At 53.7% G+C, this 24,569-nt stretch overlaps 1 protein-coding gene across 1 annotated transcript in view; it reads left to right on the forward strand.

Moving 5' to 3' along the window:
* Positions 1-290: 290 nt before the first annotated feature.
* The window catches only part of ITGAL (integrin subunit alpha L), a 47,542-nt gene continuing 23,263 nt past the window's right edge, over positions 291-24,569 (forward strand). The window contains exons 1-17 of the mRNA XM_075528131.1: positions 291-348; positions 1,600-1,702; positions 2,385-2,476; positions 2,582-2,649; positions 3,206-3,323; positions 3,479-3,609; positions 4,890-5,035; positions 10,372-10,504; positions 10,666-10,816; positions 13,284-13,357; positions 13,445-13,577; positions 20,290-20,441; positions 20,812-20,949; positions 21,549-21,746; positions 21,893-22,023; positions 23,705-23,868; positions 23,969-24,120. Of these exons, the coding sequence (XP_075384246.1) occupies positions 291-348; positions 1,600-1,702; positions 2,385-2,476; positions 2,582-2,649; positions 3,206-3,323; positions 3,479-3,609; positions 4,890-5,035; positions 10,372-10,504; positions 10,666-10,816; positions 13,284-13,357; positions 13,445-13,577; positions 20,290-20,441; positions 20,812-20,949; positions 21,549-21,746; positions 21,893-22,023; positions 23,705-23,868; positions 23,969-24,120 (2,142 nt within the window). The remainder of the gene's footprint in view (positions 349-1,599; positions 1,703-2,384; positions 2,477-2,581; positions 2,650-3,205; positions 3,324-3,478; positions 3,610-4,889; positions 5,036-10,371; positions 10,505-10,665; positions 10,817-13,283; positions 13,358-13,444; positions 13,578-20,289; positions 20,442-20,811; positions 20,950-21,548; positions 21,747-21,892; positions 22,024-23,704; positions 23,869-23,968; positions 24,121-24,569) is intronic.

The following is a 24,569-nucleotide window of genomic DNA, read 5'->3' on the forward strand; positions in this document are numbered from 1 at the left end:
CTTCTGATGAGTTGCCTGCTCGTAGATGATAGGAACATTCAAGTAAGTAGGCACAGGAAACACCACTAACCTGCTTATACTTCCTCTCAGACCCTGTGGTTTCACAACCCTACAGGCACCCTCCCGCCCCCGCCCCACCCCCAGTGTCACCAGCTTCTCATGGGAAAGTCTGTGTGAGAGGCCCCAGGGCATTGCCGTTTCCCTCTTCCACCCTGCCTAGCTTGCTGCCCAACCTCAAGAGCCCTCTAAGCCTGGGCCCTGGGTCCGCTGGTCCCTGAGGACCTGGAGAGATGAAGACGTGCCGCATCATCACCATGAGGCTGCTGTTGGCTGCAGCGCTTCTTTTGGGTAGGTGAAGGAGAACGGGAGGGGGAGGATGGGGCAAGATCGGGTGTCTGTGAAGTTGAGAAACTCGCAGGCTTGGGTGGCTTCGGGCAGGCGAGTTGTTGCCGTCAGGGTGTCACTGGCCAGAGGGACTGTTGAGTCCCCAGGTCCTGGAGGAGGAAAGGGGAAAAGAAAGAGAGAGCAAGCTGGAGGCAAGATGTGGGAGACACACACAGAGCAGGGGGACAAGAGATGGTGGGGGGGGGTTAGGAGGTGGGGCTACAGGCAGACGGTGAATGGACATCTAGCCTTGGAGGAGGGTGCTGGATCCCGCTCCTGTCCATGGTCCTATCCCCCCACATTCAATCGTCGGGAAGACAATCCTACCATCCTGCAATTGTAGGGAAGACATTCCTCTCGCTGGACCTCGGATGCAGTGAAAGGAACCTGGGCCGTGGGAGGAAGGCAGGACCATGAGAACAGTTTGGCATTTGTGGATGCCGCCTGTAGGCTGTAGGATTTGGGATGGAGGAGTCTGGGCTCCCGTGGGGAGGGCGGGGAGGGTGGGAGCATCCGCTGAGTGAGGACCGGGGCATCGTGCCTCCCCAGGGATGCCCGAGCAAGGCTGCAGCCACTTGCCTGACCGCTCAGGAGCGTGAGGACTGGGAGTAGGAGAAGTGGGTGTGTGCAAAGTGCACCTAGCCCTGGGGCGTCCTCCTCCCGGTCCCTGCTGGGGAACCTGGCCCCTCTGGGCGTCAGGGAGGAGGGGGCCCTTCAAGCTGCCCCACTCTCCAGAGTGTTAGCATCTTTCCTTTTTTGCCGAGGGGCCACCAGGAAGTCTCTGGGTTCTTCCCAGACCCCAGAACTGCCAGGGATCTTGGTGGAATCGGGTTGCTGCTTCCACATTTCAGAGACCAGGCTCCTGGGGGGCAGGCTCGGCTCGGCCTCACCCAGCTGGGGGGGGCCCTGGAGGAGGCAGGCTTGTTTTGCACCTGCTTGTGAGCTCTGGTGGTGTCGTGGGTTACACACCCACGTGACTACTCACCACACAATCCAAGCTGCCAGCTTCTCCTTGGGAGAAGGGTGAGTCTGTCTGTCCCTGTGCCCTCTGGAATCACTATGAGTTGGAATCGACTTGGTGGCAGCAAGTTTGGGTTTGGGATGAATCTATTGGAGTCCCATCTCTGGGAAGCCTGTGGCTCAGTGCCCACGGTACTTGGGGCACATGAGGGTACCCTCCAGCCAACCTGACTGATGCCCCTTTGTCTCCCTCAGCACCTGCCTTGAGTTACAACCTGGATGTGCTGTACACACAAAATTTCTCCTTCCAAGAGTCCGGGAGGCATTTTGGGTACCGCGTACTGCAGGTTGGAAACGGGTGAGCAGCCCCCTCCCAGTCTTCCAGGCCCCCCCTTGGGTGGGTGCCCTTAATGCCACCCAAGTGCTTTCCCGGCAGTGCCAACCATCCTCTCAGGTTGGCCTGTGGAGGAGGACCTTCCTGTCTTGAGTGTGTCAATGGCCTCTCCCTGGAAACACGGGGCACCCAAGGCCAATAGGCTGGGGGGACAGTCCCCTCGTTATCTTGCCACTCACGTGCTTAAGCTCAAGGGACGCATCGCCGGGTCCCTAAGCCCCTCGGTGGGATTTCCTGGGGGTTCCGACTCTCTCCCTGACTAGACAGTGAGTGGCCTGAAGGCAGGGTCTTTGTTTCTCGTGTTCTCCTCTGTCCCTTGAGCGTCCCCTGCCCCCATCATCGAGCGCACAGCAGCTGCACCACACATGATGACTGATGGCATGGGACTCTCTGGCAGACTATTGGCTGGTCCTCACTTCTGTCCTACAAATTAAAATGATCCTTAATTTTCTAGAGTTTGGTTTCATGGGATTATTATCTCCAACGCAACAGAGAAGAGTTGGGGGGGGCGGGCTGAGGGGCACTCTCTAAAGAGAGTGACTGTATTACCTTGAGATACCTTTTGGGGGAACTGAACCCCACTTTTCAGCAGGAGTGGGTGGGTGAAGACCTGGGCATTTCATCTCACAGGTGAGATTTCTCACAGGGTTCTTGTCGGAGCGCCAGGTGAGGGGAGCAGGCTGGGAAGCCTCTATCGATGCCAGTCGGACACTGGGCACTGCCTACCAGTCAGCCTGGGTGGTAAGTCCCTGGTGAGGGAGGAGTGAAGTCTCGGGGGAATCAGGGTGGCCCCAATAGCTGGGTTGCCCAAGGCCTTCCAGACCAATCTTCTGATGCCTACAGGTTCCAACTATACTTCCAAGTACTTGGGAATGACCTTGTCCGTGGACCCCTCGAGCGGAAACCTGTTGGTAAGATGCTGTGCAGGGCGCCATCAGGGCGGGGGCGGGGGGCTTAACACTGGGTGGGTGAGAAGAAAGAAGTGGGGCACAGAGCCCCAGGAAGCTCCAAGGCAGCAGCGAGAGTCCGATGCCCTCAGTGTGGATCGAGAGCCAGCTGGACGGATTTGAACCACGGACCTGGTGGTTCACAGCTGGACACTTAACTCAGATGCAAGACAGCGAGGAGGCAAAACCACAGTGGTCACTCAGTGGGGGAAGCGTAGGGTGGCCACTGAGGGATTGGGGGTTGGGGCCTCTCGGCTGCTCTTTGGGGGACCCATTAGGCTGTCTGTTCTCCTGAACATCGACAGCTTTAGAAACCCTACTGGGCAGTTCTACTCTATCCACAGGGCTGCTATGAATGAGAATGGACTTGGCAGCCTTTCCGTGAGACATAAGGCTTGAGGGAGGAGGGGCTCTGGTGCTGCTGGGGTGGGGTGAGGGGGAGAGGTTGCTCTGCGCTAATTGATGCCCAACAGACACGGAGCAGGAGGGTGCCCCACCTTTTCCCCTTTGCTTTCTTCAGGCCTGTGACCCTGGGCTCTCTCAGACATGTGACCAGAATATGTATCTGAGTGGCCAGTGTTACCTCTTCCATCAGAACATGGGGCACCCTGTGCTGCGAGGGCGTCCTGGTTACCAGGGTAAGCCACCCCACCCCAGGGACGAGGTTGGGGATCCGGGGGGTGGGGGGTAATCACACCTCCAGGCGGCTGCCCGACATGAAAGCAAGCCAGCGTGGGCCGCGTCCCCACCTGGAAGACCCTTCACCAGGCGCCTTTATGTCGGGCCTCTGCAGAATGTATCAAGGGCAACGTGGACCTGGTCTTTCTGTTCGACGGCTCACGGAGCATGCAGCAAGACGAGTTCCAGAAAATTCTCGACTTCATGAAGGAGGTGATGAAGAAACTCAGCAACTCTTCCTACCAGGTCAGTGCAGCAAACACAGATGCCCACCTGAACCAGCTTAGCCTCGATGGAAATGGGGACGAGGTGTATCCGGAACCTCCGCGTGGGGTGACGACCAGACTTCCGGTAGGAGCAGGAAAGCATCAGGAAGTAAAAAAATACCAGGACTCTCCTCTTCCCGCTTCTGGGCGTCTATCCCCTTCCGTGTCTGAGGATGAGCTTGCTCAGCTTCTTTGGGCACACGGCTGAACAGGTTCCTAGGTTAAAATTCCCAAAGGCTCTTTCCCTTCTGCTCAATCAATTCCTCCCTCCATAAACGTCAAAAGTTTCCCAGAGGGATTCTGGCTGACTTGATCTCTGTTGGGCGACCATGCTGGATTCAGCCAGCTGTATCCAGGTGAGCGGGGTCCCTGAGCAAAACTCTGGCACCTGGAACAATCCCTACGGATGACCCGGGTGACGGGAGAGCCAGCGGTAAACAGGGCTGTGTAATGAAGCAGAAACGTAGTTCATTTCATTTCCAGGTTCATGCCTATATCACCTCATTTTCCTCCCCCTCCCTCTACTTTAACTTTTATTATTTTAAGCTTAATTTATTCCTGAGCCATACATTTTTGCTTCTTCGGTTTCTTCTGGGAGTTCTTTTTCTTCTGGGCAACCTCCTCTTCTGGTTTGGGAATGATCTGTTCCTTCTCAGTCAGGGTCATGTCAGTGTGGCAGGGGGCGCGCACGCATGGGTTGATCCGACCATGAGCTCTGTCAGTCCGGCGGTGCATCTCGGGGGCTTTGTTCACCTGGATGTGCTCAGTGACCAGAGAATCCACATCTAAACCCCCAAGTTCAGCATGACTGTCTGCATCTTTAAGCATGTGCAGCAAAAATTCAGCATTCTTTTGGGGCCAACGACCCTGGGTCCAGCCCCACTGTTTGGCGTGAGCTCACCTACCAACGCCACCATGGTGACATGGGAAGGGGGCACACTGCTTCTGCAGAGTGAAGTCCTTTAGATATTTGGTGGCTTTCCGGATGTGCCCACCCTGGATGGCCTGGGCAGTCTCGCGGGTGCTCTTGAGGCGGACCCGGAGATCCGACCCTCTTGATTTGCAGGATTTTGTGGGGTTTTCTGGGTCAAGTGTATAGCGAACCATTTTGGCAGGTTCCTCAGGCCGCTCCAGGAAGCGTTCTGACTGGAGGCGGGAATGTGGAGCTGAGTTGCCTGGACCCAGGACAAGAGGTCGTGATAGGAACGAATAGATGGAAAGTCAGGGGAAACACCATTTCATCTCTCCCTTCTTTTCCAGTTTGCTGCCGTTCAGTTTTCCACAACCTACAAGACAGAATTTAACTTCTTGGATTATGTTCGGCTCAAGGATCCGGATGCCCTGCTAGCTAACGTCAAACACATGCTCCATCTGACCAATACGTTCGGTGCAATCAATTACGTCGCGTGAGTTCCTGGTTGGGAGGGCGAAGCTCCCCCTTCTAGCCTCCTCGGGGTGGGTCGAGGTGGGGGGCTGCACATCAGCTTATTGTGAGAAATCAAATGGAATGATGTGAGCTAGCACGCTTTCGATGGTAACTAGCAGAAAATCCCACTGTGCAGACTAAATCCCCAAGGGAAACTCACAGGACAATGCAGCGATAGAGCAAGAAACTTGAAACAGCAAGTGCTGCCAGGCCTCCTGCCACCACCCTAGAACAAAGCCCCGGGGGGGGGGGGGAGGGTGGATCATGCATCAGGCAACTCCGGCCAGTGGGGTCCGTTTGTGAAGGCAGCCGGTGAACCAACATCTCAAATAGTCAAAGGGATACTTGAGGAAGCCCTGGGCTTGCTTCTAAAAGTGCATCCAAGTTCCAGGTCGGAAATGGGTCGACCCTGGTTTCCTAAAGTCAACACAGAAGGTGTTTGCTCCCCAGCGTTGGATCGGCTTGCTGTGTTTCAATCCAGGGTCTGCCTGATTGTGTTCCAGGGGCTCCTCAGTGAAAGAAGCACACGTGTACCCCTAAACATGAGACCAGCCCCGCTGAGTGACAGAGGAAGGATCTTAGGCACTATTTTACTTACTTTCCTCATGTTCATTTCGTCAGCAAGCATGCCTCGTTGAATTCGCATACATTAAGCATGCCTGTGGTATAGACTTCCTTCAGATGCTTCATGGGCATTTCCCTCCTTCCTATGGGATCGCTTTCTTCTGATGGAGAGGGTCAAACGGCAGCCTCGCTTCCTCCATTCAGAGGAACAACCTGAATTCCAGCCTCAAACACTGACAAAATCTGATTGGTTGATCCTCAGGTGCCCCTGGGTCCACCCAACTGTGAGCTGGTAGACCCTCTCACATAGGGGTGCTTAGCACCCACACAGTCTAGAGGCAGCCTCTGTGGGAGAAATGGGGTACCACTGAGGGGGGAATTAGGTCTGTACCAAGCAGCTGCCTGCACAGCCTTCTCCACCAGCCACCCACAGCTGACTCCTGACAAGTTAGAACTCTGTCCTTCTAATCAGTTGCCAAGTAGGAAACTATCAGGCCCTGCTGGCTTTCATGACCCCCCAGTGGTTTTCAATAATTCACTGGAATGACTCACAGAGCTCGGGGGTGGGGGGTGAAAGGCACACTCACCGTAACCTTTTAAAGATAGTCATAAAAGGATGTGTGGGGGAAGCCAGTCCCCCCCCCCCCACCACCACTAATCACGGGTCCAGTAGGCACAATTATACAGGGATAACATGTAAAGATGGTAGTAAAGGCATAGAGAATGAGAGGGATAGAGGAGAAGGTAAAATAAAGGAGGCAGACACATGTCATGGTAGCATGCTCACCTCCTGGACGGCCATGATCTCAGCAGCCAGGTCCGTGCACAGCACAGGCCGAGAGTGATTTATTCTAACCAAGGCTTATATATCTTTTGGGGCCTGCAAGCCCCCTAATTACAGGTAAAGACATACGTCACAGGAAGGGGTTGTACTATAGCTAATATAGTAATGGGAGGAGGAGGAGGGATTAAGGGTACACATGTGGCAAGATGGGCGGATCCTAGATTCAAGATGGCGGCCAAACCTTGATTGCCCTTGAGCTGGGGACATGAGTTAGTCTAAGTTTTCAGGGGAAGCCATCCACTGTGGCTAACAGCAAGGAGTGAGCCCCATCTATGGTGGGCAGACAGTAGGGTCGGCTTGCTCTGGATGCTGATGCCTTCAGGGAGAGAGCTTGACATCGTTTCCCATTAGTTGCAAGCAGTTAAGTTTGGCATATATTTGGGGGAGACAAGTTGGGAGAAACCTTTCTGTACCCCACAGATGTGCTTGAAGGGTTGCACAGATGCATTCTGGGAAGAGTTTTCAGGGTGGAGCTTCATGTTCTCAGAGATGAGCCAGGCCCAGGTACGCATGGCCGAGGCGTCAGGCCCCCCCTTGCCCGTTACCTGAAGTTCTCCGGCTGCGGTCTCTGGCTCCACAGCCGCTGCACACATTTCAGTGTTGCCTGACTGTTCTATGACATGAAAGACCCCGTGGGTGGTTGGGAAATTCCCAGGTCCATTTGGGTAAGCCAGAGAGACAAAGGCTAAATTCAGTCCTTTGTCTGGTAGACCCTTTAGAAAGATGGGAAGCCTTCACGGATCAGCAGGTCAGGGATCATCTAAAGCAGTGGTTCTCAACCTTCCTCATGCCGCGACCCTTTCATACAGTGCCTCATGTGGTGGGGACCCCCCACCATAAGGTTATTTCCCTTGCTACTTCATCACTGTCATTTTGCTACTGTGATGAATCATCTTGTAAATATGTGCTAGGCAGGATGGATTTTCATTATTACAAATTGAACATCATTAAGGCACAGTGATGAATCACAAAAGCAATATATAAATCTATATTGTGAACTATTTATTTCTAATGACAAAAAATTAAATTTTGTCTTGACGCATAGTGTAGCATGGGTAACAGTCTTAATATGACAACAGTAAACTGCATTGCTACATTTTGGGACAGTATGCGTAAAAAGCCAACATCAGTGTGAAGGTTGAGATAGCTTCTTTCTCACCAGAACAGCACATCTGCATGTGGGAGGACCCGCCTGGGGAGGGATAGAGGAGCCATGTCTCGGTTCCTAAGACCATCGGAAATATGTGTTTTCCAATGGTCTCAGGCGACCCCTGTGAAAGGGTCATTCGACTCGCAAAGGGGTCTTGACCCACAGTTTGAGAACCACTGACATTAAGACAAGTCATGAGAGGGATTTGGCGTGGGGGGCTGTTGTTTGCTGGCCTGTGCTATGAGCCCTGGAAATATCTATATGTATTATATATTTAAAATTTTGTTTCCAATGAATTGATTTGGACTCCACGTGTGTCCAGGTAGAATGCTCCTCCATAGAGCTTCCCAGGCTGATTTTGGGGGACGTTGATCCCCGAGGCCTTTCTGCCAAGGCACCTCGAGGTCGATTCAGCCCCTGGTTGCCCGTGTGCGCTGCCCTCCGACAGCACTGAGGAGCCCTGGTGGTTGAGTGGTGACGAGTGGGGCTGCTCTCTGTGAGGTCAGCAGTTTGAAACCCCCAGCGGCTCCCTGGGAGAAAGATGAGGCTTTCCACTCCCATAAGGAGTCACGATCTTGGAAACCCACCTTGCCAAAGAGGGTCACTGTGAGTCCAAATCCAGTCGATGGCAGTGAGCTTGGCCAACCAATCTCGGCACCCATAGAACCTCTATTGTTCTCATTGGATGTCGCTTTCCCATCTGTTGTCACGCGTGTCTAGTTATGGACCTTGTTGGCTCCATTCGCTCCCTGCTGGCATGTTCATCTTCAAGATGCCAGAGGAATAAGGCAGCGACCCGAGCAGATGAAACTCACAGCAACGGAAAAGCCATCTACAAGATCAATAACTAGACACGTGTGACAGGCTGGCCATTTCGGGCAAAGGGACTTGTGAAGAGCCCGAGGGGAGAGCAGGCTTAGGGCCGTCAAAGAAGTCAGGAGGCCAGTGGCTAGACTAGTGGTTCTCAACCTGCCTCATGCAGAGACCCTCAGATACCGTTCCTCATGCGGCGGTAACCCCCAACCATAAGATTAGTTTCATGGCTATTTCATCACTGTCATTGTGCTGCTGGGATGAACTGGGCGACCCCTGTGAAAGGGGTCGAGACCCCGGGTTGAGAACCGCTGGGCTAGAGAGAAGTAGTGGAGAGGGAAAAACAAAAACCCTCACCCCATCGGGTTGATTCCAACTCATGGCCACCCCACAGGGTCAGTCTCTCTACTCTCCACGGGAGCAGAAAGCTTAGCGGCTGACCCATCAACGCTGGGCCACCAGGGGCTCCCTGGCGAGGGGACAGTGCTAGGAAATGAGACGGGAGCGACTGGGAGCCAGGAGCAGTAGGGACTGGAGGGTTGGCTTCTCCTCCAACCACGATGCCACTCTGGGAGGTTTTGAGCAGAGGCGTGGCATCACCTTCTCGATCTTTGTCTGCAGAGAAGGGCAGTAGGCGGCAGTGAGGATGGCTGAAGCTGGGAGGGCAGCCATTGAAAAGTCCAGATGGGAGGTGATGGTCCTGATCCAGAGCCGGGGATGCGCACAGACCCACGTGGGAAAGACGTTTGGGAGGCAAGATAGAGCAAGAGGCCTTGACAGCAGGCCTCTGGGGCGCTGTGCATCAGAGCGGTGCTAAGAAGCCCCCCCACCCCCCGACTCCTCCCGGGATCTCATCCTCTCTCACTTTGGCTTCTCCACGCTCAGCATGTCTTCCCACCTTCTTCTGCGACTGTGTCAGGCCCTAGCCTAAGGCCTGGGTTGTAGACTGGCCGTCCCCAAGGATGCGTTCTCCACCTCTGGTTTCTGTGTGTATGAGGGTGGAGGGGGTGGGAAGGTGGAAGCCCTGGAGGGCTTGCTCAGTTTGCTTCATAAGGGGTTGTGGCAGGACTTGGGAGCCCTCTGGGAGCAGTGTCCAGTCCTCCCTTCCCTTTATGTCACCTGCACGGGTTCTGGGCCAGGAGGAAGAGCCACAATGCACAGGGACCACAGGCCTTTCCTGGAGGATCTCAGGGTTTGGGGGCGGGAGGAACAGCCCCAGAATCTAGCCGGGGTAAACACCAGCCCTGTGCTCCATGGTGGGGAAGGCCGAGCAGGCCCTGTCTAAGCGTGCCCTGGAAGAGGGCGCGCAGTCAGTGCGCTTTGGTCCGGAACCTGTCCAGCTTGTTTCTTTTCTCTTTGAAATCGCACCATCCTACCTCACGGGTTTAAGATTCAAAAGTCGTTGCTCTGTGATTGAAGTCCAGGCAGCCCCGGGTGACTTCTGACAAAGCTTTGTCTCACTGCGGGGACCACTGCCATAAGGGGGAGTCCTGGGGGCGCAGTGGTGACGAGCTGGGCTGCCCACCTCCAGGTGGGCAGTTCAAACCCCCCCCTGGGTGCTCCAGGGGAGAAAGGCAAAGCTTTCTCTTCCCATGAAAGGGACATCTCTCTGCCTGCAGGCGCAGTCCTACCCTACCCTGTAGGGTCACTGGGGGTCAGAACTGACTGAAGGCGAGGCTTTTGGATTGTTTTGTTTTGGGGGACTTGAGCTAGAGATGCGTAGCTGCAAAGGTGGAGTGGAAGGCTTGGAGACCAGCTCAGGTTTGCAGTGTCCCATGGGCAACTGCAGCAAGGGCTTTCTCGCGCAGTGCGGGGACAGTGGCCTGATGGAGCGTGCTGCGGGGTGGGGGTGGAAGAGAGATGGGAGAAAGGCGGAGGGCGGAGGAACGGGGAGACCTTAGGTCCAGGTTTCTGAGTAGCCTCTCACCTTCCTTCTTGGACACAGAACAGAGGTGTTCCGGAAAGAGTTGGGGGCCCGGCCAGACGCCACCAAGGTCCTGATCATCATCACCGACGGGGAAGCCACCGACAACGGCAACATCGACGCGGCCCAAGATATCGTCCGCTACATCATTGGGGTACGGAGCCCCCAGGCCCCCGGCTCCTTCTTGGGTCTCATCTCGATCCCTCCCCTCTTCTGGAAGCCCCTTCCCCTGACTGCCTGGGGCGTGAGCGGAAATCACAGAAACCCACTGGGGTCTGCGACTCTGAAGACGCCCTTCTGTCTGCTCCCTCACAGATTGGGAAGCACTTTAAGACACAGGAAAATCAGGAAGCGCTCCATAAATTTGCCTCACAGCCCACGGAGGAGTTTGTCAAGATTCTGGACACCTTTGAGAAGCTTAAAGGCCTGTTCACGGAGTTGCAGAAGAAGATGTACGACATTGAGGGTGAGTGGCAGGCACGGGGAGGGAGGGCTGGGACAGCCTTCTCCCGGGTCCTTGGATTAGAGACTGGTGAATCATCCTGATCCAGCAGCGTTGGATCTAGCGCTCCTGACGGAAAGGCTCTGGCGGGACTTTCGGGGAGGGTGATAAAAGGGGCCTCGGATTTTCCCACCTAAACCCGATCCTCCTCTGGGAGCTGCCTCTGATCCAAGGTGAGGCTCGGGGCTGACCTTCATCTCGCTGGTGTCCCACGGGCCCCTGCAGAATGACTGTCAGTCCTTCCCACCCAGACTCCGCTCTCTCCTCCCACTCAGCCTAGGGTCCCAGTAGGAGCCCCGGTGTGTAGTGGCTGTGATCCACATGGTCGGTGGATCGGAACCACAAAGCAGCTCTGCAGGAGCAAGCCTGGGCCTTCGGATCCCGTCAATAGTGACAGTGTCGGGAACCCACAGGGGTCGCTATGAGTCAGCACGGACTTGATGGCAGCGAGATGCTCCGCATGCCTGTAGAGGCTAGCCCAGTGCAAGGAGCTCAGAGGCCTTCCTCCTTGGCCCAGAACAGGAGGTGTTTCTTGTTGTCAAGAGAATGGCTGGCAGTGGGAGGCTTAGTCCACTCGGAGACATGGTTCCCACGGACAAGTCCCCTGTGACGTTGTGTTGTCACTGATGCTGGTCGGTCCCACCGAGTCACCTCGCAGTCACAGCAACCTTCTGCACCACAGAAGGAAACGCTGCCCGTCCCGGGCCACGCTCACAGTGGTTCTCGTGACGTAGCTACAGTGTCGGTCCGTCCGGTCGAAGGTCTTCCTCCGTTTCTCTGTCCCACTGTTGAGCAAGCAGGAGCTCCTTCTCCAAGGACCGGGATCTCCTGAGAACATATTCACAGTGGACGCGGCGAGGTCTCGCCCTCTGCCTCTCAGGAGCACTCTGGCTGAGCTTCTTCCAGGCCAGCTTGGTTGCTCGGCTCGCAGTGCATGGTGCTTCCAACACTGCTCTCCAGCCCCGTCTTTCAAACACATCCATTCTTCCCTGGTCTTCCTTCATCGCCGGGTAACTTTCTCCTGCATAGGAGGCGATTGAAAATACCCTGGGGAGTGTCAGGCCCGTCTTAGTCCTCAAAGTAACGTCACAATGCTTTCCAACACTTTCAAGATGTCCCGTGCGGCAGATTTATCCAATGCAACGTGTTGTTTTACCCTCCGGACGGCCGCCTCCGTGAGCATTGAATGTAGATCCAAGCAAGACAAAATCCTGACAATTTCCAGCTTTTCTCCATTTACCAGGATCTCAGCGAGCAAACGGGACATGTGCCCACTGGATAGAAAAAGCCAACATGACAAAGATGGTGACACGTGAGATGGAGACACCCAATAAAGTGATCGGATAGATGTAACCTGGGAGAGGCCACCCAAGGGTGACTTTCCAAAGAAGGCTTCTGGGAGGGGACTTTAGAGTTGAGACATGAAGATGGAAAAGCAAAAGCCACGTGAAAGTGCTGAGCACACACAGGGAGAAGAGACGTGCAAACAAGACCAGGAGCATGTGGGGTCGGAGGGATTCAATTCAACATATCAGTGTGACAAGAGCACACAGCAAGGGACAGAGAAGGTCGGACTTGTTTATTTTTATTATAGAAATATGTATTACGTCCTAAATGGGACAAAGGAGGTGTAATGGTTAGACGTTAGGTTGCTAACCAGACGGTCAGCAGTTCGAAACCACCAACTTCTCCTCTGGAAAAAGATGACGCTTTCCGCTCATGGAAAGAGTTCCAGTCCCGGAAGCCCATAGGAGCTAGGGTCACTGTGAGTCAGCATGGACGCTATGGCCATTAGATTGGTTGGGGAAGTAGGACAAGGACAAGAGGACCCTAGAGATAGGCCATCCACATGCTGAGACCATAGTCCACGGACACCATGTCCAAGGGTGGCTGAGAGACAGAGCTTTGAAAAGGACACGGGAGGTCAAAGGAAGCCATCACAAAAAACATGGCTGGTGGCTGACCCACAGATCAGAGACTAGGAGGCTCGAGTCTCATCTAAACAGCCATGGGAATGGATGACGTCTTTAAGAAACGGCCACGCCAACTGAGGCACACTAAAAAAGATCCCTTCTAGGTCAGCGGTTCTCAACCTTCCTCACGCCCGACCCTTTCATATAGTTCCTCATGTGGTGGTGACCCCCCCAACCATAACATTATTTTTATTGCTACTTCATCACTGTCATTTTGCTACTGTGATGAATCGGGAGACCCCTGTGAAAGGATTGTTCAACCCCAAAGGGGTCACGACCCACAGGTTGAGAACCGCTGCTCGAGGTGGTGTTCAGGGATACATGGAGTTGTTGTTGGGAACGTGAAATTAGAGTTAAGATCTGTCTAGAGCCAAAACTTGGTCTCCCCTGTCCCTTCCTTAGTCTCCCTGTCTTAGGGTCCCAGAGTCTCAGCCCCAGGCTCCTCTGCTTTCCCCCAGGCACCAACAAACAGGACCTGACGTCCTTCAACATGGAACTGTCCTCCAGCGGGATCAGCGCGGACCTCAGCAGGGTGAGCGCTCAGGCGGAAGCAGGAGGGATAGGAGCCAGCTGTCCACTCCAAGAGCGAGGCTGATCCCCACTTCCTTCCTCTGGGCAGGGCCACGCAGTTGTGGGGGCAGCTGGAGCCAAAGACTGGGCCGGGGGCTTTCTAGACCTGAGGGCGGACCTGCGGGACAACACGTTTGTTGGAGATGAGCCACTGACGCAGGAAGCAAGAGCGGGATACTTGGGTGAGTGCCTCTCTCTTCTGCTGAAGACCTCTGGTTCTCAGGGGCCAGAGAGTCCCTGGGGGTGGAGATGGGGGTTCTCCAAACAATGATGGCAGCAACCGAGCCACCAGCAAGAACCACTGAGAGTTCAATTATGCTTATGACATTTGGGAGGAGCGGGGAAGACTCACAGTTAGTGCTCTCGGCTGGAGCTTCCCAGTCCACCCGGAGGCACCACAGAAGCAAGGCCTGGTGATCGACTTCTGAAAAACAGCCCCCTAGCATCCTCTGGAACTCAGTTCCACCTTGTCACCAGTGGGGCCACCAGGAGTAAAAACTCATATTGGTGTCACATGTACAATGTGAGTCACAGGAGACTTCCCCCGCCTTACTCGCAGGAGGCCCAATGGCGCCTTCTTCTTTTTTAACATCCTTGAATTTCAATATATATTTTTAAATTTATTTATTTTAATCATTTTATTGGGGCTCATACAACTCTTATCACGAGCCATCCATCCATCCATTGGGTCAAACACATGTGTACATTCGTTACCCCATGGCTCCTTCTTGAATCGTCCTCGGGACACGTCCAGGAACACTCCGGCGGTTTGTTCTTTTTCAAAAGCACCTTGGATGGCAAGCATGGAGGGAATGTGTCTCAATCGTTCCCAGCGGCTCGTGCTTTCCTCTGCCTCGTGACCGCGTTGTGGGAGCCTTGTCCCTCACCGCCCTGGGCAGGCTGGTCCAGTCAAGGTGACGCCAGGCTCGGTGGCAGAGGGGCCTCACCCTCCTCTGAGGTTGTAGGCCTTTGAGTTCACATTCCTATCGCCAACCCATCGGAGGCACCAGCTCCCCCAGAGCACGGCAGCAGGACTACTTCGTTCTTCTCATGCTCGGAGAGCCCCCCTCCCTCTCCCCACCCTGCCCCATGGTGACCGCTCTGTCGGGGTGCGAGCAACTCCTTGGGGCAGGAATACAACCAGACCAAAAATCCCGTCATCGAAATCCTTCCGACACACAGCCACCCTCTAGGACAGGGTAGAGCTTGCCCTGAGGGTTTCCTAGATGACAACTCTTTGTCCTCGTCGTCGCTGTTAGATGCCACGGAATTGGCTCTGACCCACAACAACCCAACACTCCACAGACCAAAACACTGCCCGGTGGTCCTGCAGCATCCGAACAATTGTTCCTGTGTGAGAGCCCGTGGTTACGGCCACTGAGTCGGTCCAGCTCCTTGAGGGGCCTTCCGCTTTGTCAAGCAGGATGTCCTTCCCCAGGGACAGGTCTCCCCTGACGAGTCCACAGTGTGTAACATGAAGACTCCCCATCCTTACCTCTTTTTTTTAAAACATTTTATTAGGGACTCATACAACTCTCATCACAATCCATACACACATCAATTGTGTAAAGCACATCTGTACATTCTTTGCCCTCATCATTTTGAAAGCATTTGCTCTCCACTTAAGCCCTTGGCATCAGGTCCTCTTTTTTCCCCCTCCCTCCCAGCTCCCCCCTCCCTCATGAGCCCTTGATAATTTATAAATTATTATTTTGTCATATCTTACCCTATCCGGCGTCTCCCTTCCGTCCTTACCTCTAAGGACCACTCTGACCATTGATGGATTTGTTTGGCAGTCCATGGTACTTTCAATGTTCTTTCTCCACGATTCCAAGGCGTCAGTTCTTCGGTCGTCCTTGCTCAGTGTCCGACATTCACATGCATCTGAGGCGATGGAAAACGCCATGGCTTGGGTCCGGTGCACCGCGGGCCTCAAAGTGACACCTTGCTTTTCAACACTTTGAAGAGGCCTTGTGCAGCCGATGCACCAGCACCGTCTCTTGATGAGGTTTTCTAGTCCTGCAAAGAGTTACGGTCCTGGAATCCCATAGGGGCTGTTCTGCCCTGTCTTGTACGGTTGCTATAGGTCGGAACAGACTTGGTGGCAGGGAGGGTTTAATCTGCATGAGAGAGACATAGAGAGACTTAGTCTCCCTGGACAGCACAGGTCAGCTCTTTGTGATTCACCAAAAGACTGGTCATTTGAGTCCACTTAGAAGTGCCTCAGAAGAAAGACCGAGAAACCTACTTCCCACAAAGCCAGCCATGGGGATCCTGGGGAGCACAGTTTCCTCTACTCGTGGGGTCCTCGTTAAGTTGGCAGCAACTGATTTCACGCGCGCGTGCACACACGCGCGCACACGTGCACACACGCGCGCACACGTGCACACACGCACAGGGTTTCCCAACGTTTGTGGGAAAACTCCCTTTGCCACAAACTTTTGGTAGCCTCATATGGATGCATGCATATGTACGTCCCTAGACGTGTGCATGCATATACACATGCATACAGGGCTGTGCATGTAGATGGCATGTTCTTGTCGTTAGGTGCCATTGAGCCAGCTCCAACACATGGTGACCAATGTACAACAGAACAAAACGCCACCTGGTCCTGCTGTGTCTGAGTCCACCGTTGCAGCCGCCGTGTCTCTCCAGCTCAGAGAGGGTCCCCCCTCTTTGTCACGGCCCTCCTAAGTTTCCCGGCTTGATGTCCTTTCCCAGGGACTGGTCTCCCCTGCTCGCATGCCCAGAGTACTCGAGACAGAGTGTGGCCAGGTTGCTTCTAAGGGGCGCTCTGACCGCACTTCATCCAAGACAGCTAACTCGCTGGCTCTTCTGTCGGATCACAGTACTCTCAGCGTTCCTTGTCAGCACCGTCAATCAAATGCATCGATTCTTCTGTGGTTTTCCTTATTCACGGTCCAATCTTCACATGCGTACAAGGCTCTCTTAGTTCTCAAAGTAACGTCCTTGCTCGTCAACTTTCACGAGGTCTTGTGCAACGGATCTACCCAACGCAACACTTGGCTTGATTTCTGACTGCTGCTTCCACAGCCTTGGTGCTCAATGATGACTTCAATGTCGTCTTCATTTATCACGCTCTGGGGCACTGGTCCACTTGTGAGAATGAGCTTTCTTTCTATTGGGTTGGAATCCGTACCCAAAGATGCCATCCTTGATCTGCCTCCGTACGTGCTTCACGTTCTCCTCCCTGTCACAAGCCAGGCTGTGTCACCTGCAGACCGTGAGTTGTGAACAACGCCCAGTCCACGTTCTTCCTCGTGAAGCCCAGCGTGTCAGCTCACTGACTCAGCGCCCAGTGAACAGGTATGGTGAAAGGGCGCACCTTCCTGAAGGTTACCTCTGTGGTGTTCCCGCATTCTGTTTGAGCCGCTGCCGCTTGGTCCAGGATCAGGTTCCTCGGGAGTGCAGTTGTGAATTCTGGAATTCCCATTTTTCTCAAGGCTGTCTATTGTGTGTTATGACCCGCACAGTCATATGGCTTTGCATAGTCAATAGAACACAAGCAAACAGCTTTCTGATATCCTCTGCTTTGGGCCAAGATCCATCCCATGTCAGTAATAATAACCCTTGGCCCAGGTCCTCTTCCGAACCCAGCCTGAACCTCTGGCAGCTCCCTGTCACGGGGTTGCTGCAACCACTTTTGAACTGTCGCTAACACAGTGTTACTTGCATGTAATATTAATGAAATTGCTCGAGACTTTCAACCTTCCGTTGGGTCGCCTTTCTCTGGAACGGGCACACGCCAGATTCCCTTCCAGTCAGTTGGCCAGATGTCTTGGCATAGACGAGTGAGTGCTTCCGGGGCTCCCTCGACGTGGCGAGACATTTCCGCCGATATCCGGTCTGTTCCCGAAGCCTGGTTTCACTGGCGCCCTCAGCGCCTCAAGGCCAACGTTCACGATCATCTGCTACCTCTCGAAATGACTATGTGTCGGTCCGTTCGTTTGATACCCCTGCCTTCCTTCCACCTTCTTTTGATGCTTTCTGCATCGTTCACTTGCTGTCCCCCAAAATTCCTCAATATGGAAGCGTGAGGCTTGTACGTTTCCCTCTGTCGGTTCAGGTGTTTGCACGTTTCGCCCTGATGCTTTACTTGGAAGCTTTCGCTTCTGTTCCTTTGTTTCCTTCCCTCCGTTTGTCTTAGCGGCTCTGTTTTCAGGAGCAAGTCTCAGAGGAGCTTCTGATTTCCATCGTGGCCTTTTCTTTCGTGTCTTTGGAACGATCTGCTTTCTTCGTGGAGGATGTGGTCAGGTCCTCCTGCAGCTCACCAGGTCTGCTGGCGTCAGTCTTCGACAAGTCAGCCAGGTGCAGGAGATGGTCTCAAGCATCAGGTGGGGGAGACTGAAGGCTGTCCTTTGGCTCTCCTGGGCTTGTTTCCGTTTGCTTCGGCTTCAGCCTGAACTGCCACACGCCCCATTGACAGTCGGTCCCGCAGGCAGCCTCTGGGCTGGTGTTAGCTGCTGAGATTGGACTTCCCCTTCATCTCCTCCCACAGAGGTGGTGAGCGTGATTTCTGTGTATTCCTCCCGGAGAGGCCCATGTGCACTGTCATCATGGAGCTATTGAAATGAGGAAGTTGCTGATGAAGGTTTTATCTTGCAGAATTGTATCACGTGCTTTCCAGCTCTGCTTCCATCACTAAGGCCCCTCTTTCCACCGACTGTTCCTTCCTCTTTGCCTCCAGTTTTTCCATCTCAGTCACCCATCGCTATCAACCTATCTTAATTGCATGTATTATCAACTTCAGACAGAAGAAGTTGAAGAATCCTTCCCTTTCTTCATCACTAGCCTTAGGGGTTGGTGAGGAAATTTGAATGACATCTTATGAACTAGACTTCCTTGTTGTTGTTGATGTTTGGTGCCATTGAGTCGGTTCTGACTCATAGCAGCCCTGTGCACAGCAGAAGGAAGTACGGCCAGGTCCTGTGCCAGCCTCACGATTGCTCTTACGTGGCGCCCACTGTGGGGGTACAGCTGTTATCCCATCACAGGGAGCACTGCGTTTCCAGATAGATCTTGTAATGCTCTTTTTGACGGTGACTGTGATGCCGTTCCTCTTTGATTGGTAGTAAACCATCCGATTATCGGGTTCAAAATGGCCACTATCAGTCCGTTTCACTAATACCTGAGATATTGATCTTCATGCTTCCTATTTCGTTTTTGATGACGTCCGATGTTCCTAGATTGATGATTCCACACACGCCACATTCTGATTACTCAGAGGTGTGTTGGGCTGTCTCTTCTCATCTTGAGTGGCGCCTCGTCGGCAGGTGAGGGTCTCAGGTGAGGGTCTCGGTGGCTCTGCTCCATCCACGTCACTGTGGTCCACTGTGGTCGACTCCACCTCAAGGAGGCCGCGCTTCCCAGTCCAATGTTGACTGTCTTTCAACCGAAGGGCTCATCTTCCGACACTAGATCTGCCAATTTTCCACGGCTGTGTCTAAAGTGTCCGGTGGCTACTTGCAAAGAAATGGACAGCCTAGTCCTTCTTCATTGTCTGTTGCTGCTCTGGAAACTCTACTGAAACCCATTCCCTACTGGTATTTTAAATACGGTTGACATCACTTCCAGCATCATGGCGACACACAAGCCACCATATTACAACAAACTGATATTCAAATGGTAGATATATATATATATATATATATATAATATCTAAGGTCTTACTTCATCCCCCAAACTATTCTAGGAGACTGATAGGATATCCTCATACTTTACATAAGGAAACAGGTTCACAAGCATCAAATAATTTGTGCAAGATTACACACATAAGTGGTAGAATTAGGACAGAAGCCTTGTTTCTCCAAAAAGCAAATGCTTTGAGAAATGCCCACTGGTGAGCAGGTAAGGGGTTCGGGTCTCGATGCCCTTCCTCTCACATTCATAAAGACTGAAAACAAAGTAAAGCAAAGCTCACCACGACTGGGTCAATTCCACCTCAGAGACACCCTTTGGAGCAGAGCAGAGCCGCCCCCGTGGGTTTCCAGGGCGGGAACTCTGTACAAGAACAGAAGGCTTCCGCTTCCTCCTTTGGAGCAGCTGATGGGTGAGCAGCTGGTGCTGCAGTCTAGTGTCATAGGGTGGGCATCTCCCCTCTCTCTCCCCTGCCCCCCTTCCCCCTTTCCCCCTCACTCACATTCAATTGCTGCTCTAAGCAGGGTAAATCAGAAGGGACCCGGGCATGAGAACACTCCTATTGGGAGGCCCTTGGCTTGAGCCCAATCCCTGCTCCAGTTGCTTACAGCATGTCCTGGAGTTGTTTGCCAGTGTGGTGCCCAGGGTAGGAGAGAGCCCCTGCCCCCAGTGGGGGGGGGGTGAAGTGTGAAGACCAACTGCAGGGGTGCCATAAGGAATCAAGGGGAGTCCCCTTCTCTTGCAGTTGTTTCTCGGGCTGTTTCCGTGGCAGACATCTGATGAGCAAAATGTTTGCCATGTCACCCTCTTCGCGTGAGCAATGCGGGGACATCGAGTCTTCGCTTTTCTCTCCTGCCTAGTCACCATGCACAACCCATATTTGGGGTTTAAAATATTTATGCAAACTCTAGATTCTTCTTACTGATATACCCCTGGTTTATTTTAGTATTTAAAAAGAATGTATTCTGCTCACGTAGCCTCTCTCACCGGCTGATGAACCCCAGAGAGGAGCACCCCATTTATCCTGTGGCTCGGGGCTGCCTCTTCCAGGGGTGCAGGCTGAACTGCTTACAGCCTGTGGCTCCTTGTCTTAGGGGGCAGTCTCCTGGCTGTCTCAGAAGTCCTCTGCCACCAGCCCACCCTCCCAGGACCTCTCATCCTTTCCTTTTGAGTTTTGCCTTCTCTGAATATCCGTTGTGTTCCCCACTCCGAGTCCCTGATTTTCTTGCTCCTCAGGTTACTCTGTGACCTGGCTGCCTTCTCAGGAGAACAGGTCACTGCTGGCAGTGGGAGCCCCCCGGTACCAGCATGTGGGGCAGGTGCTGCTATTCCAAGAGCTGGAGGGCAGAGGAAACTGGAGTCAGGTCCAAAAAATCAATGGCACCCAGGTGAGCACAGCCAAGGGACATCTGCAGACCAGGGGCTACGCAGCCTTCACCATCATCCCTGCCACTCTGTGCCCACTCACCCTCTTACCGCATGGCTTACGTGCGGTACAGACATGATTACATCGGCTTCTCCCAGAGACCTCTGAGGGAAGCTTAGCCATTGCCGAGTTCTGGTTGCCAGAACTGAACGGCAGAGTTCAACCTGTCCTGCTCCTATAGGCTCCTGAAAGGGTGGAGCCAGGATTTGAATTGATATTCGTACCACGTAGGGGCTAGAAGATGGACTGGCTTCATCTGATGGCGAGGGAGGTGGTGTGCCGTCTGCTGAGATCCTGCCTCTTCTTCCTCACACGTATTGCTCTTTCTACAGATTGGCTCTTATTTTGGTGGGGAGCTGTGTGGCATTGATATGGACCAAGATGGGGAGACAGAGCTGCTGCTGATTGGAGCCCCGCTGTTCTACGGGGAGCAGAGGGGAGGCCGCGTGTTCGTCCACCAGAAAAACCAGGTGGGGGCCAGAGGACAATGAGTCCAGGAGGTGGGAAGAAGCAGATTCCTGGGCCCATTCGGGTTCCAGTTGTTCTGAACAGCTTGTCCCGTTGGATCGTGTGTTCAATGAAACGTTTAGAACCACAGACCAGCAGTAGAGAATTCTCACTGGGAATGGATGCCGGGCAAGCCCCAGACCCACCCTGTTATATGTCTATGTATCTAACCTCTTTTGAATGAGCCCCGACGGCCTCACTGGTCACTCCTTGGTCAGCGGTTTGAAGCCACCAGCCGCGGAAACCCGGCCGAGCAGTTCCGCGCTGCCCTGTGGGGTGACTAAGAATGAAAACCAACTCCATGGTGGTGGGTTTGCTTTGAACAGAAACTCGTTTGGTCCTCAGAGTCACCTTCAAAGACACTACAGCTTTCAGAAGGATGACCCTCGGGCTCAGCAAGATGAGGTTGCTTTCCAAAGCCACCAAGTCCCACTGATGGAAGTGGCACTGAATGGCGCCCCTTTGATTTTGTCGGTCTCCCTCACCGTCACACACACCACATTCTGGTGGCGGTGGCTGAGTGGTAGAGTGTGCAGTGACCCGTCTGTTGCTTCCCTCCCAGCTGGGGTTCAAAGCGGTCTTGGAGCTGCAGGGAGCCCCTGGCTACCCCCTGGGGCGGTTTGGAGCAGCCATCGCCGCTCTTCCGGACATCAACGGGGATCTCCTGATGGACGTTGCTGTGGGAGCCCCCCTGGAGGAGCAGGGCGCTCTGTACATCTTCAACGGGCAGCCTGGTGGGCTCAGCCCCCAGCCAAGCCAGGTGAAGTACCCTGCCTGCCAATCATAAACCCAGAGCCAGACCCCTTGGGGCCCCCAAGCCCAGCCTCATCCTCCAGCCTGCTTCTCCCCTTCCTTCAGTCCGTCCTCTTCCCAGCGTGGCATGACTTTACGTTTTTTTGCCTTCAGCGAATAAAGGGGATCCAGGTGTTCTCAGGAATTCGGTGGTTCGGGCGCTCCATCCACGGAGGGAAGGACCTTGGAGGGGATGGTCTACCGGATGTGGTCGTGGGGGCTGAGGGCCAGGTGATCGTACTGAGGTGAGATGGGCCTTCTGAATCTCATCTACAAGACACTTCAGCTGCCACCGTTTTGAACGAGGTGCTAGCGTCCTAGGCTCATCTGGTCTTTCCTCACCCTGTGAGGGAGGCTCTGCTTCTCAGGTGCAAGGCTCACCATGCACAGGTGCTGGTCAGGGGCAGAACCAGGGTTAGCTCAGGCCTACCTGACACCAGGCCCTGGAGACGGACCTCATGCTTGATACAGGGTGCCGTTCACAGTTGAATGACCTTTCTCTAGTCACGTACCTTCTCCAGACCTGAGTTTCCTCCTCCCGGAAACCATGGGGCATCCCCTTTCCCCCCACCCCCCACATCTCAGAACTGTTGAGAGCAACAGGTGACATTAGGTAAACCAAAGCCAAAGCCATTCCCATCAAGCCAATGCCGACTCACAGCAACCTTATAGGACAGGCTAGAACCGGCCTTGTGAGCTTCCTGGACTGTGACTCCTTTTATGATTCTTGGTCATTATCTCATTGGGATGTCATGACATATTACAGATGTCACGACATTCCATAATGCAAATAGATCACGCATGATTGTACAATTGCTACCACTATCAGTTTCCAAACACTTTCTTTCTTCTGGAACACTTTGATATCAGCTCCCAAGACTGTACCTCTTTATAGGAGTAGAAAGCCTCACCTTTCTCCCTCGGAGCTGCCTGGTGGTTTCGAACTGCTGACCTTGTAGTTAATAGCCCAATACCTAACCACTGCGACACCGGGGTTCCCATGACATCATATGGGAATCAATATGCATGGAGCACCTGCAGTCTTTGGAGTCCCTGGTTGGTGCAGACAGGTTACCAACACTCTCAGTGGGTAGCCCCCAAATTGGAGACTCAGGCCCACCCAGAGATGCCTCGGAAGAAAAGCCTGGCAAATCAGCTTTAGAAAACCAGCTACTGAGCACCCTGCAGCACACACTCCCACTCTAACCCGTGGGTGGCTGTGCATGGACTTGCACTTGCGACAACTGGCTAAGAACTCAGTCATTAACCCTGAACCTGAGCTAGGCATTGGGCAGCACATGGGGTGTGTGTGGGGTAAGATGTCATTTAAAGTAAGACCAATAATGGGTAATTCCTAATTATGGGAAGTGCTATGGGGGGTGGGGGGGTGAACCATGTACTGTAAGAGATAACGGGCAGGGAGGCGCCTGCTATAGATTGGGAGGTGGGCAGGAGGGGCGGGGACAAAAGAACCTGTTTGAAAGGGTGATATTTGAGTTGGGACTTGCAAGAGGAGATGGCTGCAGAAATCAGGGGCGAGCGTCCTTTGTGTATAAACACCCGAGGAAGGCAGGCCGGAGTGTGATGTGTTCCGAGAACTGAGTACTCCATTGTGGCTGGAACTAGGGAGCTGACACTTTTGAGCAGGGAATGTTTAGACTTTATTTAGTATCATGTGCCCTCCCTAGAGGGTTGTAGGACTAGAAACTCCAGATGACTTCTCTTTATAAACTCTCAGAGGGAAGTGGCTCAGAGGACGCCAGGGTCAGAGGGGAACTGTCATGGGTAATAGCTACAACTATTGGGAGGAAGTATTGACTTTGAAGCCTGCTTTAGGACAGAGACTGCTCTGAGAGGGCCCAGAGCGGTGCACCCTGGCTCCTGGTTGAGGTGGAGGTCAAGGCCATGCTTGTTTCTGCCCCGCAGCTCCCGGCCGGTGGTGGACATCATCACTTCCATGGCCTACTCTCCGGCTGAGATCCTGGTGCACGAGGTGGAATGCTCCCCCTCCCCCTCCTCCGGGGGGAAGAAGGAAGGGGTGAACATCACCATCTGTTTCCAGGTCAAGTCTCTCGTTCCCCAGTTCCGAGGTCAGCGCTGTTTGGCTCCCTACAGCCCCTGCCCACCCCACCTCTGCTTAATGGCTCAGGACCCTCCTCTGCTTAACTCTGCCCTTCTGACCCTGCCCAGGGCCCCTGGTCGTCAATCTCACCTACACCCTGCAGCTCGATGGGCATCGGACCAGGAGCCGGGGGCTGTTCCCCGGGGGGAGGTCGACGCTCAGCAGGAATACAACTCTCACCCCAGACCAGTCCTGCTTCCATTTCTGGTTTCACTTCCCGGTAAGGAGCAGGCTCTGCTACTGAGGCAGGGGCAGAGGGGCTGGGTGCCAGGCATGCACGCTGGGGGGCCTGTGACTCCCCAGCTCTTGGGTCAACATTCCCTCCACTGTAGAGTCGTGATCACAGGACTTACTACGGAGAGTCTGCTTTCCTCTGAGTCAGCGGTTCTCCACCTTCCTCAGGCCGCAACCCTTTCATACGGCTCCTCATGTCGGGCTGACCCCCAACCATCACATTATTTTCATTGCTACTTCATCACGGTCATTTTGCTACTGTTATGAATAGTCATGTCAATATCTGACAGGCAGGATGTATTTTCATTGTTACAAATTGAACATCATGAAAGCATCATTCGAGATGAATCACAAAAACAAGATGTCATTCTATATGGTGAAATATTTATTTCTAGTGACAAATCAATGAAATTTTTTGTCTTGAAGCATGGTGTA

Source organism: Tenrec ecaudatus, chromosome 12 (genome assembly GCF_050624435.1).
Source record: "Tenrec ecaudatus isolate mTenEca1 chromosome 12, mTenEca1.hap1, whole genome shotgun sequence".
NCBI lineage: Eukaryota > Metazoa > Chordata > Mammalia > Afrosoricida > Tenrecidae > Tenrec > Tenrec ecaudatus.